The 17387-nt window shown below is 45.5% G+C and overlaps 1 protein-coding gene, 1 long non-coding RNA gene and 1 other non-coding gene across 3 annotated transcripts; 2 read left to right on the top strand and 1 right to left on the bottom strand.

The window, feature by feature from the left end:
• The first annotated feature begins 1572 nt into the window (after positions 1-1572).
• Positions 1573-1645, top strand: TRNAR-CCU. Its single transcript has one exon. It is a non-coding gene; the product is annotated as a tRNA-Arg (tRNA).
• A 103-nt stretch (positions 1646-1748) lies between these two features.
• FMC1 (formation of mitochondrial complex V assembly factor 1 homolog) lies at positions 1749-6800 on the top strand. The gene is made up of 2 exons (XM_033193867.1): positions 1749-2406; positions 6506-6800. The coding sequence occupies exons 1-2, from the start codon at positions 2269-2271 to the stop codon at positions 6707-6709; spliced, it is 342 nt and encodes a 113-aa protein (XP_033049758.1). The 5' UTR covers positions 1749-2268; the 3' UTR covers positions 6710-6800.
• A 10195-nt stretch (positions 6801-16995) lies between these two features.
• On the bottom strand, positions 16996-17317 carry LOC117073245. The gene is made up of 2 exons (XR_004433183.1): positions 17151-17317; positions 16996-17108 (listed from the first exon to the last, which is right to left on the bottom strand). It is a non-coding gene; the product is annotated as an uncharacterized LOC117073245 (long non-coding RNA).
• Between the last annotated feature and the right edge of the window lie 70 nt (positions 17318-17387).

The following is a 17387-nucleotide window of genomic DNA, read 5'->3' as shown; positions in this document are numbered from 1 at the left end:
TTAATGAACAATTGATGTTCCATTTGTTTGTCATTCCTGCTCAGTAGCTTATGTCTCCTAGCCATTGGGGCCAGACAGTGCCAATTCCTTTAGGAGCTTCAGACTAAGCTGTTATGACTATCCTACCAAGGAGTAAAGCCTGGTGAAGAAACAGCCTTTTCTGTTAGGCACAGGGCTTTCGGAGCTGAACAATTTCCCAGTCTGATGGAGGAGACTGACAACTACAGCACAGAGTAGTGGCCATGTACCTACATTAAGAGTTATTTATGATGAGTAAATAAAGGGAGCAACAGGGGACCAGAGGAGGTGAAATGAGTAATTTTCACCTCGCCGTATTGACCTCAAGGGCCTAGACATGCGTCTAACCTAGACTTCTGGAGTAAACTGAAGCCCAAAGGGTAAAGAGGCACATTAACAGAAATGGTTAAGTTTCAGGCAGAGGGAGTAACATGTAAGGTGTGTGGTGGGGAAGAGACAATGAAAGTGGAGATACCTGGAGCAGAGGGTGACAAGAAGCGAAGTGAGAGATGAAGATTAAGATATAAGCGAGGATCAATTTATGTCGTCTGAACTTACGGACAATGGGAAGCCCCTGTGATACTGTAAGTAAGGGTAAGTTTACTGGGACTCTGAAGTGATTTGTTCAAGTTATACAATTAGGAACGGAACCAAAAAATGAACTGCTAATTTTAATCAATGTACTATTACTTCCCCGCTGTCCCATGTTTATCGTTGACCCACCAATTCAAAGGACATGGCACATGTTTCCTTTTTTTTTTTTTTTTGAGACGGAGTTTCGCTCTTGTTGCCCGGGCTGGAATGCAATGGCGCGATCTCGGCTCACTGCAACCTCCGCCTCCAGGGTTCAAGCAATTCTCCGGCCTCAGCCTCCCGAGTAGCTGGGATTACAAGCATGCGCCACCACGCCCCAATAATTTTGTATTTTTGGCAGAGACAGGGTTTCTCCGTGTTGGTCAGGCTGGTTTCACACTCCCGACCTAAGATGATCCGAGGCTGATCCGCCCGCCTCAGCCTCCCAAAATGCTGGGATTACAGGCATAAGCCACCGCGCTCCGCCTGCGGAAATGGCCTCAACGCTTCAACAGGAAGCAGAAACTGACCGCGGCAGGCACCACCTAACGGCCGCTGGAGCAAATTCCACCCGGAAAGTCGCAACACCGGAAAAGGTCCGTCTGTTTCCGGTAAAAACCCAACAGATGACGTTCAGAGGGCGAGTCTCGAATATCCGGCCAATTTGCCTAGCGCGCTGTGCTCCGCGACGACGCATGCCTGCTTTTGCGCAGGCGCAGGGACTACTGCGCAGGCAAGCGCCTACGCAGATGCGTGCGCGCGCCCGTTCAACGTCCGGAGCATCGGTGCAGTTTCGAGGGTAAAGCGTTTGGCGCAGTAATGTGGACTTTTGTTCTCTAACTACAAGTCCCAGCATACGTCACCTCTCACGTGGGCGCTAGGTGTGGTTTCGTGGGATAGGGTAAGGCAAAAATGAAATGACGATGACGTACCAAAGACGAAAATAATTGAATATGTTGTTTGAGCGCGTCGCTCACAGAAGCCCCAGTGGCCTAATGGATAAGGCATTGGCCTCCTAAGCCAGGGATTGTGGGTTCGAGTCCCATCTGGGGTGACCTCAAGTTTTTGGCCTTTAAAATACTTTTTTCACTTTCTAAACAAAGCGAAATATGCCAACTTTACTTTTTCTTTTTTTTAAATGGGAAGCGCGTGTGTTTGTGTTTTTACTAGCTGCAATTTTCGAGAATCTGCACACTCCCACGTCCTTTCTCTGAGCCGCAGGTGCCTTGGGATTTGGGGAAACGTCAATACGTTGACTTTTGATACCCCTTCTATAAATCATTTTAAAAGGTCTTCTCAGCGTGTTCCGTATCAAATCCACACCCACACCCCGCGCCGGGCCCGCTCCTCCTGAGACTCAGCGGTTGGTCGGCTAACGGGCATCTTAAATGACGCCGTGAAGAAAGGCCCATATTTACCCAAATCCTTGTTCTGGGTTAGAGGACCTGGTAGCGTCAGTTAACGATCGGGTTTCGTTTGCTTTTCTTGTTAGGGCGCCCCTCGGCCTTCGATTAATAAGGCTCGATACAACGGACAAGTGAGCGGTTCCACTGCTAGTCAGTCGATAGGAGGAGCCTGTAGTCTGTCCGACCGTACCATTAGGCGCCTGGGCGGGAGGAGGGGTTTTGCAGGGTCGTAGGACGCCGTCGGGCACCAGGCTCGGAGAAGGACAGGAAAATGGCGGCCTTAGGGTCCCCGGCGCGCACTTTGCGAGGACTTCTGCGGGAGTTGCGCTACCTGAGCGCGGCCACCGGCCGACCCTATCGCGACACCGCGGCCTATCGGTACCTTGTGAAGGCTTTCCGTGCACATCGGGTACGGGAGCCACGTCCCAGGTTCTCCACGTGCTGGGGAGGGAGGAAGAGTCGGGTCTGGGCTGGGATGGGGAGCACGGTGTCTAATTCCTGCATTTCTGAAGCCAGCCCTCCCACGGAGCCCTGGTTCTGACCAAACCAACCCAGGCCCTAGGCTCCATGCTCTGGCATAAACTCGGGGACCAAAGGACCGGCGGGGGCGCAGAGCCGCTCTGAGGACGTCAGTCTGTCCTGCAGAGGGGCGGACCCGTCCCGAAGGATTTCATTGGCTGGTCTGTTGCCTTTGTGGAGGGTAAAGTCAGGAAAGTGGAATAGAGGAAATGCTGGGGGTTAAAGAATGAAGATGGACTTGAAGGGTGTACTGTCACTAGATTTAAAGCCACAGCATCTGGCCAACAATCTCCTCATCCGTCCCCTAGAAAGGTTATTCCAAGAAGCATTTCTTTTTGAGACGGAAAAAAAAAACTGGGCTTTAGGGAAGGAAACTTGCTGCCCTTGAGCAATGTTGGGAAAGGGAGAACGATCAACTGTCGAATTTCTGAGCCATGGACGTCAGAATGTAAAATCTTAGAACTCAAATTCACCTAGTTTTTAAAAGGTGACAACTTAGGGGCTGTGCTAGGAACCTAGTCTAAATAGGAAGAATCAGATGCACATGGGTCCTGTCCTTTAAGAAGCTTGCTCCCCACCTGAGGAGCCATACAGTAAAGCACTTAGGATAAATAAGTGCTCAAGGTGTAGACAACAGGGGCTGGGGTATAAAGAAGGGGTAGTTAGGGAAGGTTTTCCGGAGGAAATTAATCAGGGACCTGAAGACTAATTTGGAGTTAGCAAGTAAATTGGGGTTAGGGTCCAGATTTAAAAGCTAAACAATTGAAAGCCAAAGGGGAGAACAATTGCCAATTGAGAGTGGTTTAGCCCTAGGGTGTGGTGGGTGAAGTGGAGATAGATGAGGTGGTAGGCCGAACAAGAATTTAAACTTTTTTGTAAGTGTAATGGGAAGCCATTCTAAGATTGTGATCTCGGGTGAGCGCAACCTCCGCTTCCCAGGTTCAAGCGATTCTCCTGCCTCAGCCTCCCAAGTAGTACACGCATGCGACACCATGCCCAGCTAATTTTATTTTTCTTGGACACGGGTTTCTCCATGTTGGTCAGGCTGGTCTTGAACTCCCGACCTCAGCTGATCCGCCTGCCTCAGCCTCCCAAAGTGTTGTGATTACAGGCGTGAGCTACCGAACCCGGCCCCATTCTAAGATTTTTAAGGAGGTGACATGATTATAGTTGTACCTTATGGGGATAACATTACCCTTGAGAGAGACTTGGTAATGGTTCTGAAATTCATGGTACATTCCGGAAATACCACTCTGGAATGCCCTTGAGCATAGGGGAAATGGTTTCTATTTCCTTCAGGCTCAGAGCTAACTCAACCATCCCATTTTCTCTATGCTTTCCCTCTGGAGAAGGGATTCTATTAGGGAGAAACCTCCCTTCATAGGGAAAATGCAGTGTTCTATGTCATTTGATCTCTTTTATGTTCTTGTGATCTATTTACTGTTTCCTGTCTATTGCTGACTCTTCTGTCCTCATGATTCAGGCTCAACCAAATCAAGGGCAGTATTCTATCCTACGTTAACCTAGAATTCCCATGTCAAATTCCACACGTTTAGGCTTATATATTAATAGAAATGGATGCTATGATTTGTTAATGCTTGATATTGGTGTTGATTTCTCATAAAATTTTAATTACTAAAAAGTTAAATTTGTATTAAAGCAGATTAATAATGTTTTTAAGCAGCTAACGAATGTTGCTTTCAACATGATCTGCAGATCTTAAAATCCACATTCTAACAGCATGGGCAATATAGTGTAGTGAGACCTCTCCAAAAAATTTGAAAATTATCCAGGCGTGGTGTCTCATCCTCTAGTTCCAGCTAATTGGGAAGCTGAGGTGGGAGGATCACTTGGGCCCAAGAAGTCAATCAAGGCTGCAGTGAGCCATGTTCATACCACTGCTCTCCAGCATAGGCCACAGAGCGAGACTCTGTTTCAAAAACCAAGAAGCCACACACATTCTAGTTTTCAGATTCTAACACTAGATATTCAAATAGAGAAAGGGGATTAGGCCAGTAGCGGTGGCTCACGCCTGTAATCCCAGCACTCTGGGAGGAGGTGGTGGGTGGATCGCTTGTGCCCAGGAGTTCAAGACCAGCCTGGCAACATGGTAAAACCCTGTTTTCATAAAAAATGGCCGGATATGGTGGCACGCATCTGTAGTCTCAGCTACCTGCGGGGCTGAGGCAGGGGGATCACTTGAGCTGGGGAGATCAACAGCCATGTTCACGCCATTGCACTCTAGCCTGGGCAACAAAGTGAGACTCTGTCTTAAGAAAAAAAAAGGTGGTAAAACTTTTGTTTTTAATGGTAAATATATTTTCTGTTAATGAAAACAAGGACCAGCATCCATTAAAGTACTTCTGTGGCAAAAAAAAAGAAAAAAAGAAAAAAAAAGGTGGGGGAGGGGATTATGTAGGCAGTGGTGCCCAGATTAATCCACACTTGGACGTGGCTCCTTTAGTCACTCAGAGCTATGTACACATCCCCATCTCACTTTTCCTGCCCCTTTCTCACAGCCTTGAATACAGAACTAGTCAAAGAGAGTGCAGTGAATCTCATAAGTATGATGAAGAAAAAAGGTTTGGAGTCATTTGGGGACTTTGGAATGGATATGGAATTTCTAGCTTCTTAAAGTCATGAGTCCAGATTTTTCAGATGGATAAGCAAATGGTGAGAGCAAGAACAACCATTTCTCAGTAACTCTGGGGATTGGTTCCAGGACACCCCCCAGCCCCGCTCAGGGATACCAAAATCCACAGATGCTCAAGTCCCTGAGATAAAATGCTGTAGTGTTTGCAGTATAACCTATGCACATCCTCCTGTATACTTTGTTATCTCTAGATTATAATACCTTGTGCAATGTAAACGCTATGTAAGTAGTTGTTATACTACATTGTTTAGGGAATAATGATAAAACATGTTTGGTAAGACATGATCATCCTTTTATTTTTTTCTTAGTATTTTTGATCAGAAGTTGATTGAATCCAAAGATGCAGAATCCATGGATATGGGGGGCCAATTGTAATAAGTAATATGAACATAAGCATACTACTTTTATACATAAAACCTTCATTTGTTACTATTTAGCACAAAGCTATCATTTTTCAGACAAAGTAAGTTTTCAATTTTCTTTTTGTTGTTGTTGTTGTTGAGATGGAGTCTTGCTTTGTTGCCCAGACTGGAGTGCAGTAGCCTGATCTTGGCTCACTGCAAGATCTGCCTCCTGGGTTCACATCATTCTCCTGCCTCAGCCTTCTAAGTATTTGGGACTACAGGCACCTGCCACCACCCCCAGCTAATTTTGTTTTTTTGGGTTTTTTTTTGTATTTTTAGTAGAGATGGGGTTGTCACCGTATTAGCCAGGATGGTCTCGATCCCCTGACCTCGTGATCTGCCCGCATCGGCCTCCCAAAGTGCTGGGATTACAGGCGTGAGCCACCACGCCCGGCCAAGTTTTCAGTTTTCATTGTAATGAAAGGTATATGCCACATTAATTAAAGTCACAGAAATATAAATAAAGCAGTCCTTTATTTGCTTGAAAGGGAGAAAGTTCTACATTATATTATTTAGGTGACATTAATGATCAGTGACCTAATTATAATTTCCATATCTACCATTAACCAACCTCTGAGCATCTCTGAGCTTTAGTTTCCTCATCTGTAAAATGAAGGAATTGAAACTAGATGACTTCTTGCAGTACTGACTGAAATACAGGAACATTCAATGCAACTCCTTTTAAAAATCCGAAGTAGAGGTCAGCTTTACTAATAATTATGGAGTGCCTTTATAGATGTAGTAGAGGTCAGCTTTACTAATAATTATAGAGTGCCTTTATAGATGTATTAAGTATATGTGTATATACATACATGTCTGTATTTCCTCTGTGCAATTTACTTTCACTCTAGTGAATGCTTATTTATTAAATCTGTCTCTGTGGACCTGTATCTGTAGCTGGGTTAAGAGTTTCTGACTTGCTGCTTCTCTAGGTCACCAGTGAAAAGTTGTGCAGAGCCCAACATGAGCTTCATTTCCAAGCTGCCACCTATCTCTGCCTCCTGCGTAGCATCCGGGAACATGTGGCCTTACATCAGGAATTTCATGGCAAGGGTGAGCGCTCAGTGGAAGAGTCTGCTGGCTTGGTGGGTCTCACGTTGCCCTGTCAGCCTGGAGGGAAGGGCTGGGAGCCGTGAATATGGAGAGTATCCTCGGATGCTACATTCATAGGAGAACTGAATAATTTCTATCAATATGTATTTACCATTAAATTTTTTTTAAGTTTAAGATTTTTCTTTGTAATTTTGTTTACTAGTTCTTACGGGAATTAAGTGGAGGTTTCATCTTTACTCTGTTTTTTTTACTCTGAACTTTTTGCACTAGACTAATGTTGTTTTTCTACTTAAAAAAATTTTTTTTGGCCGGGCACGGTGGCTCAAGCCTGTAATCCCAGCACTTTGGGAGGCCGAGACGGGCGGATCACGAGGTCAGGAGATCGAGACCATCCTGGCTAACATGGTGAAACCCCGTCTCTACTAAAAAATACAAAAAACTAGCCGGGCGAGGTGGCGGGCGCCTATAGTCCCAGCTACTTGGGAGGCTGAGGCAGGAGAATGGCATAAACCTGAGAGGCAGAGCTTGCAGTGAGCTGAGATCCGGCCACTGCACTCCAGCCTGGGCGACAGAGCGGGACTCCATCTCAAAAAAAAAAAAAAAAATTTTTTTTTTTTAATTTAAAAAGTAGTACAAGCCTTGGCCAGGCACGGTGGCTCACGCCTGTAATCCCAGCACTTTGGGAGGCCGAGGCAGGTGGATCACCTGAAGTCGGGAGTTCGAGACCAGCCTGACCAACATGGAAAAACCCCATCTCTACTAAAAATACAAAATTAGTTGGGCGTGGTGGCACATGTCTGTAATCCCAGCTACTCAGGAGGCTGGGACAGGAGAATCGCTTGAACCCGGGAAGTGGAGGTTGCGGTGAGCCGAGATCGCACCTTGGCACTCCAGCCTGGGCAACAACAACAAAAAAGTAGTACAAGCCTTTTGTTTAAGGAATTCAAATGTTATAAAAGAAGAGAAGCCCTCTTTTCCTTTGTTCCTCCTCCCTTGTCCCCGTTACCAGGTGGTCACTATTACTAACAGTTTGATGTGCGTCTTTCCAGATCTTTCCTATACATATACAGTTATACATACATACTTCATTTAAAAATACATAAATATGATGTGTTACAGTCCTGGCAGGAAATAGGTGACACACTCAGATAGGGCCATTGAGAAGAGTTAAAGGGATACATAAAGCTGTGGGCGAATTAAGGTCGAGATGGTGAAGCTCTTAGGGGTTCTCAGTAGTAGAGAGGTCTTTTTATCTTTTAGTTTTAATTGGGCAGGGTCAAACCAGAATAGGTTAAGAGAGACTCTCTAGTGGAGAGTTCTCACCTCCCCAGGCCTGACCAGTGCAGGCCCTTGGGTTGAGGAACATGGCCACAGCTCAGCTGTAATCCACAGAGGGGGATGGATGAGTACATTGACATCTCTTTCTGTCTTCTAATCTTGTCAAGTTGTTCCTCCTGTTGAACTCCCTATCTGGGCGAATAGCTCCACCATGCACTTGCTAACCAAGACAGAAACTTGGGCTTCATTTGGTATTCCCCTCTCTCCTTATTTTTCACAATTATTCAGCAATTTCAGCTTCTGCAATAGCTCTAATAACCTTCTCCCCCTCTGTCTCCACTGCCTCTGTCCTAATTCAAGCACTGAGAATCTTTTGGCTGAACCAATAAAATAGTCTCCTAAAGGGTCCCTTTGCTTCTTATATCCTTATTTCCTCAAAAATCATTCTCTTTCTGTGAATTTCCAACACTTACTTACCTTTGGCTCCTTTATGGTATATATCAGTTTCTTCTGGTAGATAGATAACCTCTTTTCTCCTGGACTATGTCTCATTCATGATCTTTGCAGTTTCCAAAGCACCTTCCACAGTGACTTACAAATTGCATGTATTAAATGTTTTTGAATACATAACTTAGCTCCACTCGGAGAGGTGCAATCGCAACAGAACTATTCATAAAGCAGTTCAAGCCGGGCGTAGTGGCTCACGCCTGTAATCCCAGGACTTTGGGAAGTGGGCGGATCACCTGAGGTTGGGAGTTCGAGACCAGCCTGACCAACATGGAGAAGCCTCATCTCTACTGAAAATACAGAATTAGCTGGGCATGGTGGTGCATGCCTGTAATCCCAGCTACTCAGGAGGCTGAGGCAGGAGAATCACTTGAACCCAGGAGGCGGAAGTTGCAGTGAGCCAAGATCGCACCACTGCACTCAAGCCTGGTGACAGAGTGAGACTCTCTCTCAAAAAAAGAAAAAAAGAAATATTTACATTGTGATTCTTCTTTTATAATTTACCAGATGTATGATCTTGGGCAGTTTAGTTGACCTGTGCTTTTTCCCTCTTACATTAAATGGGAAGGCCAAAAAGGTGGTTGTAATAAATGAGAATAATGTTTATATAAAACACTTAGGGCTGGGCCTGGTGGCTCACGCTTGTAATCCCAGCACTTTTGGGAGGCTGAGGCAGGTGGATCACTTGAGGTCAGGAGATTGAGACCATCCTGGTCAACATAGTGAAACCCCTCTCTACTAAAAATACAAAAAAGGCCGGGCGCGGTGGCTCAAGCCTGTAATCCCAGCACTTTGGGAGGCCGAGACGGGCGGATCACGAGGTCAGGAGATCGAGACCATCCTGGCTAATACGGTGAAACCCCGTCTCTACTAAAAAATACAAAAAACGAGCCGGGCGATGAGGCGGGCGCCTGTAGTCCCAGCTACTCGGGAGGCTGAGACAGGAGAATGGCGTGAACCCGGGAGGCGGAGCTTGCAGTGAGCTGAGAGCCGGCCACTGCACTCCAGCCTGGGCGGCAGAGCAAGACTCCGTCTCAAAAAAAAAAAAAAAAAACTAGCCAGGTGTGGTACCGGGCGCCTGTGGTCCCAGCTACTTGGGAGGCCGAGGCAGGAGAATGGCGTGAACCCGGAGGCGGAGCTTGCAGTGAGCCGAGATCGCGCCACTGCACTCCAGCCTGGGCGACAGAGAGAGACTCCGTCTCAGAAAAAAAAACAACCACCAAAAAAAACTAGCCAGATGTGGTAGCATACGCAAGTAATCCCAGCTACTTTGGAGGCTGAGGCCCAAGAGTTGTTTGAACCCGGGAGGCGGAGGTTGCAGTGAGCTGAGATGGCGCCACTGCACTCCAGCCTGGGCGACAAAGCAAGATTGTCTTGGAAACAAACCAAGCAAACAAAAAAATCAAACACTTGCGGCCGGGCGCGGTGGCTCAAGCCTGTAATCCCAGCACTTGGGAGGCCGAGACGGCGGATCACGAGGTCAGGAGATCGAGACCATCCTGGCTAATACGGTGAAACCCCGTCTCTACTAAAAAATACAAAAAACGAGCCGGGCGATGAGGCGGGCGCCTGTAGTCCCAGCTACTCGGGAGGCTGAGACAGGAGAATGGCGTGAACCCGGGAGGCGGAGCTTGCAGTGAGCTGAGAGCCGGCCACTGCACTCCAGCCTGGGCGGCAGAGCAAGACTCCGTCTCAAAAAAAAAAACAAAAAAAACTAGCCAGGTGTGGTACCGGGCGCCTGTGGTCCCAGCTACTTGGGAGGCCGAGGCAGGAGAATGGCGTGAACCCGGGAGGCGGAGCTTGCAGTGAGCCGAGATCGCGCCACTGCACTCCAGCCTGGGCGACAGAGAGAGACTCCGTCTCAGAAAAAAAAACAACCACCAAAAAAAACTAGCCAGATGTGGTAGCATACGCAAGTAATCCCAGCTACTTTGGAGGCTGAGGCCCAAGAGTTGTTTGAACCCGGGAGGCGGAGGTTGCAGTGAGCTGAGATGGCGCCACTGCACTCCAGCCTGGGCGACAAAGCAAGATTGTCTTGGAAACAAACCAAGCAAACAAAAAAATCAAACACTTGCGGCCGGGCGCGGTGGCTCAAGCCTGTAATCCCAGCACTTTGGGAGGCCGAGACGGGCGGATCACGAGGTCAGGAGTTCGAGACCATCCTGGCTAACACGGTGAAACCCCGTCTCTACTAAAAAATACAAAAAGCTAGCCGGGCGAGGTGGCTGGCGCCTGTAGTCCCAGCTACTCGGGAGGCTGAGGCAGGAGAATGGCGTGAACCCGGGAGGCGGAGCTTGCAGTGAGCTGAGATCCGGCCACTGCACTCCAGTCCCGGTGACAGAGCGAGACTCCGTCTCAAAAAAAAAAAAAAAAAAAAAAAAATCAAACACTTGCATGGTGCATGATGAGTATTCAACAAAAAGAAAATCTTACTGTTTTCATCTTTTTACTTTACTCTCATTCCTTTTATCATGAACCCTTTTCTAAGCCCTACTGCCACCAGTCTTCAGAAGTATATACATATTATGTTGTTATGGTTTAAATAATTTTCTCAGGCCATTTCTGTTCACATTATAACCAACCTGTACCTCCTATTCATAGTTGCACCATCAATAATCAGCTGAACTCAGTGTTAGAATTGATTCTAGAACACAAACTGTATTGGCAGTAAACTTTCTATACTGGAAGGTCCCAGCCTGGGAATCCTGAGGTTTGGTTACTAGTCTAGTGATAAGTGATAAAGCACTAGTGGTAAGTACTTTACTGCATTTCTTCACTTTGTTGTCTCTTGCTCACCTCCTTTAATGTCAGCTGCTCCCCCTCTCTGGATTTTCCTTTAATAATACTTAAATATGCTTAAGGCTTTTCCTTCTAAAAACTACTCTGCCTCTATTTCAAATGCTTTTTCAGCTACTACCCGCTGTTCCTCTTCACAAATGAATGAATTTATTCAAAGACTTGAATGAATTATATTCACTTACTATATTTTTGAAACTTCTAAAATAAGTTGTATCAAGGTAAATTTACATATAACAAATATACCCATTTTAGGTGTACAGGTCAATGAATTTTGACAAATGCATACACCTGTGTCATAAACAGCCCAGTAAAGCAATGTAACGTTTTCATCACCCCCAAAAGTTATCTTGTGCCCCTTTGCAGTCAATTCCCCTTCCCCACACCTGGTCTCAGCAACCACCGACCTGCTTGTTGTCACTATAGATTTGGCTGTTCTAGTTTTTTATCCAAATGCAGCCATACAGTATGCACTCTTTTGAGGCAGCTTCTTTTGTTGAGCATACTGATTTTGAGCCTTAACCTTTTTTTTTTTTTTTTTTTTTTTTTTTTGAGATGGAGTCTTGCTCTGCCGCCCAGGCTGGAGTGCAGTGGCGCAATCTCGGCTCACTGCAAGCTCTGCCTCCTGGGTTCATGCCATTCTCCTCCCTCAACCTTCTGAGTAGCTGGGACTACAGGCGCCTGCCACCACACCTGGCTAATTTTTTGTAATTTTTTGTAGAGACGGGGTTTCACTGTGTTAGCCAGAATGGTCTCAATCTCCTGACCTCGTGATCTGCCCGCCTCGGCCTCCCGAAGTGCTGGGATTATAGGTGTGAGCCACCACGCCTGGCCACCTTATCTTGTTAGTAATCCATGTTGTTCTGTATCCATTTTCTGCATTTTTCACCACTTACTCATCCTCAATGCACTGCAGTCTGGTTTCCACCCCTCTACTACCATCAAAACTGCCACCCAGCAGTACAGATGACCTTCAGGACACCAAATCCCGTGGATCCTATTTATTTTTTATCTTGTTTGTTGTCTAGGGAGCATTTGACACTATGGGCAATTCCCTGCTTTTCCCTTGGCTTTGATGACACCACATTCTTCTTTTTTTTTTTTTTTTTTTTTTTTTTTTTGAGATGGAGTCTTGCCCTGTCACCAGGCTGGAGTACAGTGGTGCGATCTTGGCTCTCTGCAACCTCCCCCTTCTGGGTTCAAGTGATTTTCCTGCCTCAACCTCCTGAGTAGCTGGGATTACAGGTGCCCACCACCACACCCGGCTAATTTTTGTATTTTTAGTAGAGATTGGGTTTCACCATGTTGGTCAGGCTGGTCTCCCAACTCCTGACCTTGTGATTCGCCCACCTTGGCCTCCCAAAGTGCTGAGATTATAGGTGTGAGCCACTGCGTCCGGCCCACATTCTTCTGTATTTTTTCTTACTCTAGTCATTTTTCAGTCATGTTCTCTGTATCCCTTACATGTTGGGTATTCCTCAGGGTCCTGACCAAGGTCCTTATGTCACACTCTACATGGTTTCCCCTGAGCGATCACCTCCACTTTCATGACTTCAGTTATTCTCAAAATGCTGATAACTCCAGTTCAGGCTCCTCTGGCATGGTGAAGACCTGGATGTCCAATGGCCTGGCAGATGACACCACTTAGGTAACTCAGATATCTCGAATTCAGTGTGTCCAAAATGGAACCTCCTCATCTTCCCCTACAAATCTCTCTTGGTATTCCCTCTCTATCAGTTCAATGACACTTTCACTCAGTCCCTAAAGCCAGAAATCTAAGTTATTCTTTACTGCTTTCTCTCCTTCATATCTTCAGTTAAACAATCACTAAATCAGATTTTACCTCCTAATAAGGCCTTCCATTTTTGTCGCTACTATCCTAGTATAGACCTCTTACATCTCTTCCCTTAACCACTGCCCTCCCTAATTGGTCCCTCTTACCTCCAATTGTGTTCTCTTCAAGTCCAATTTCCCCTGTGCAACACAGATCTGATCTTGTCATTCTACTCAGAACCCTTCAAAGTAAGAAGAACCTCCAGGGCCTGGCCTTTGCCAGACCTCTTCAGCTTCATCTCTATTCTCTGTGTTTGACAGTCCAGCTAGAACTCAATACAGAAATTCAGTTATTGGGAGCCATGGTCTTGATTTCAACATTTTGCTGTTCCTTATACAGGAAAAGTTCTTCCAATCATACTCCCCTTCAGTAGCTCTTTTCTATTCATTCTTCAGGATTTCAGGTTAAATTTCACTTTCTCTCTTTTCTTCCTTCAACAAAGATCTACGAATGTCTACTATATGAGTGAAACTACCTTAGCTACCCTTACCTTTTCACTCTTAAAACAAACATGTGGGGAGGTGGCTCCTGTTTGTAATCCCAGCACAGTGGGAGGCCTGGATAGGAGGATTGCCTGAGGCCAGAAGTTTGAGACCAGCCTGAGCAACATAATGAGACCCTGTCTCTAGAAAAAATGTAAAAATTAGCCAGGTATGGTGGCATGCCCCAATAGTCAGGAGGCTGAGGTAGGAAGATCACTTGAGCCCAGGAATTAGAGGCTGCAGTGAGCTATGATCATAGCCACTGCTCTCCAGCCTGGGTGACAGAGAAAGACCATCTCTACAAAAGAAAAAAAACCAGGCATGGTGGCCCACACCTTTAATCCCAACACTTTGGGAGGCTGAGGCAGGACGATGGCTTGGGGCCAGGAGTTTGTGACCAGCCTGGGCAACATAAGTAGACACCTTCTCTACAAAAATAAAAATAAAAAAATTAGCTGGGCATGGTGCCGCATGCCTGTAATCCTAGCTGCTCAGGACGCTGAGATGGAAGGATCCCTTGAGGATGGGAGGTCGAGACTGCAGCAGTGAGCCACGATTGTGCCACTGTACTCACCCGGGTGACAGAGCAAGACCCCATCTCAAAGATATAAATTATTTTTAAAAGTTTCTTTCAAGCAATATAGTTTGTATGCTTACTGATTTTAATTCCCGTCTTGAATAAGCCAATTACTTAGTTCTTTTGGTTTAGGTTTGGCTCTTGTCATTTCTCCTCTCTACAAGCTTCAGATATTAATACATTTTCACCAGAACTCAGGATGTTTCTGGCTATAAAGTATTGAGTTCCTTGTCTGGTTAAGTGTTAGATATACAAATATGAACATGTGATAAGAACAAGATGTTCACATACTAGGATTATGTGGTGGGAAAAGTAATCTGTGTTGCTCTGAACTAAAGGCAGGTTAATCCAAGGCAGTCTGTAAAGTAAGTTTTAATTTAATCTGACTAAAAGATAGTAATTTTCAAAAAAATTGAACTTTAAAATCTACATTAATAGGCACCGGCCGGGCGTGGTGGCTCACGCTTGTAATCCCAGCACTGTGGGAGGCTGAGGTAGGCAGATCACCTAAGGTCAGGAGTTTGAGACCAGCCTGGTCAACATGGTGAAACCCTGTCTTTACTAAAAATACAAAAATTAGCTGGGCTTGGTGACAGGCACTTGTAATCCCACCTACTCGGGAGGCTGAGGCAGGAGAATCGCTTGAACCTGGGAGGCAGAGGTTGCAGTGAGCGGAGATCACACCACTGTACTTCAGTCTGGGCAACAGAGCAAGACTCTGTCTCAAAAATTAATAGGCACCATGTTTATAAAATTTGATTGTATGTACTGATGTCCCAAATATAACTGCAATATTAATTTGTATGAAATAGCCTTTATTTACCATATTTAGTTTATAAATTACAATAAATTGAAGAGTTGTCTGTTGTGGACAGCTAGCAAAACATGTTACTTGTACCTATTCTGTTTTAATTACCTAGTTTTAAATGTATAGTTCAACCCTACTTTATATGATTTTGTTTCCCTCTGAGACCTTGTTCCTGGAAGAGGAATGGTTATCATTGCTAAAATGTAGACATAGACATACAGAGATTTTTTTTTCTTTTTCAGATGCTAAGATGAATACATAGTTACAACATTTAGAAATTTTGCTTTGGGAGGCCAAGGCGGGTGGATCACGAGGTCAGAGACCATCCTGGCCAACATAGTGAAATCCCATCTCTACTAAAAATACAAAAATTAGCCAGGCATGGTGGCAGGTGCCTGTAGTCCCAGCTACTCAGGAGGCTGAGGCAGGAGAATTGCTTGAACCCAGAAGATGAAGGTTGCAGTGAGCCTAGATTGCGCTACTGCACTCCAGCCTGGTGACAGAGCAAGACTCTGTCTCAAAAAAAAAAAAAAAAAAATTGAAGGCCAGGCATGGTGGCTCACACCTGTAATCCCAGCACTTTGAGAGGTCGAGGTGGGCAGGCAGATTGCCTGAGCTCGGGAGTTTGAAACCAGCCTGGGCAACATGGTGAAACCCCGTCTCTACTAAAAATACAAAAAATGAGCTGGGCATGGTGGCTGGCACCTGTAACCCCAGCTACTCTGGAGGCTGAGGCAGGAGAATTACTTGAACCTGGAAGGCGGGGGTTGCAGTGAGCAGAGATCACGCCACTGCACTCCAGCCTGGGTGATAGAGACTCGGTCTCAAAAAAGTAAAATCAAATAAAAAATTGAAAAAATGTACAAACAGGAGAACAAACTTCCAATTTTGTTAATGGCAGTCTAGGTAATTTGGAGTGACCCTTCTGTTGAAGACAACTGAAAAAAAAGTCAAAAAATTTTTAAAATTCTTAAAATCATTAAAGAGCTAATAAAACTAGTAGTGAAATGCTGGGTCAGAACATAGGAGAAGACAACCAAGACAAGTAGTGTAGCACACAAAGACACATTGTTGGCTGGATGGCATTTGTCTATTTATTTATTTTTGAAGCAGAGTTTCACTGTCACCCAGGCTGGAGTGCAGTGGCATGATCTTGGCTCACTGCAACCTCTGCCTCCCCGGTTCAAGCAATTCCCCTGCCTCAGCCTCCGGAGTAGATGGGATTACAGGCACGCGTCACCACAACTGGCTAATTTTTATTATTTTTAGTAGAGATGGGGTTGCACCATGTTGGCCAGGCTGGTCTCAAACTCTTGACCTCAAGTTCTCCACTGGCCTTGGCCTCCCAAAGTGCTGGGATTATAGGTATGAGCCACCATACCCTGCCAGCATTTGTCAATTTAGTAGAAATAGCTTCAGTATTGAAACCGAGCTGCACTTTGAGTGGGCTGTAGGACTGAGAAAAAAAGCAGTTTAGGCTCACAAAGGTAGGGACTCTAATAAATCACACCCACTTGAAGCTTGGACCCGGAAATTCAATCCCAAATGTGAATTGGAAGTAAATAAAACAAAACAAAAAAATCTTGCTGGACTTTTTTTTTTTTTTTGAGACAGGGTCTTGCTCTGTTGTCGAGGCTGGAGTGCAGTGGTAAGGTCATGACTCATTGCAGTCTTGACCACATGGGGCTCAAGAGAGCCTCTTGCCTCAGGCTTCTGAGTAGCTGGGATTACTGGCGCACAACATGCTCTGCTAATTTTTTTTTTTTTTACTTTTTGTAGAGACAGGGTTTCTCCATGTTGCCCAGGCTGGTCTCAAACTCCTGGCCTCAAGTGATTCTCCTGCCTGGATCTCCCAAAGTGTGGGGATTACAGGTGTGAGCCATGGTGCCCACCCAGCCTCCTAGCCAGACTTTCCGCCTAGATTTTTGTCATTTGTTGGTCAAGACAAAATGAGGCGTTGAACCTGTATTATGGTGGTTCCTGACTATTAATCTCTTCAATTACCTAACAAAGTAAAATAAAAATCCTCTCTGGAGGAAGAAAGGATTATATCCTATACTTAGGGCTTATATTATTTCTATACCTGTTTTTTTTTTTTTTTTTTTTTTTACAAATACATGTTCAGCACACAAAGAAAACCAGACACAGAAGAAAAGACTTCATATGTGAGAACCAACACGAACAACAGACCACAAAAAACCTTAAACAGACCACAAAAATCCTTAAACAGACCACAAAAAACCTTAGAACTGGCCAACCCAGATTACACAACAATTGTTCACTAAGGTCAAAGAAGCAGCGAAGTCCGGGCGCAGTGGCTCAAGCCTGTAATCCCAGCACTTTGGGAGGCCGAGAGGGGCGGATCACGAGGTCTGGAGATCGAGACCATCCTGGCTAACACAGTGAAACCCCGTCTCTACTAAAAAAAACAAAAAAAACTAGCCGGGCGAGGTGACGGGCGCCTGTAGTCCTAGCTACT

The sequence above is a fragment of the Trachypithecus francoisi genome, unplaced genomic scaffold (assembly GCF_009764315.1).
Source record: "Trachypithecus francoisi isolate TF-2019V2 unplaced genomic scaffold, Tfra_2.0 Lachesis_group4, whole genome shotgun sequence".
NCBI lineage: Eukaryota > Metazoa > Chordata > Mammalia > Primates > Cercopithecidae > Trachypithecus > Trachypithecus francoisi.
This window is presented reverse-complemented; position numbering and strand designations above follow the sequence as displayed.

Coding starts and splice junctions, on each gene's coding strand:
- FMC1 (XM_033193867.1), top strand. CDS start 2,269: ATGGCGGCCTTAGGGTCCCCGGCGCGCACTTTGCGAGGACTTCTGCGG. Junction 2,407..6,505: donor AGGCTTTCCGTGCACATCGG/GTACGGGAGCCA, acceptor CTGCTTCTCTAG/GTCACCAGTGAAAAGTTGTG.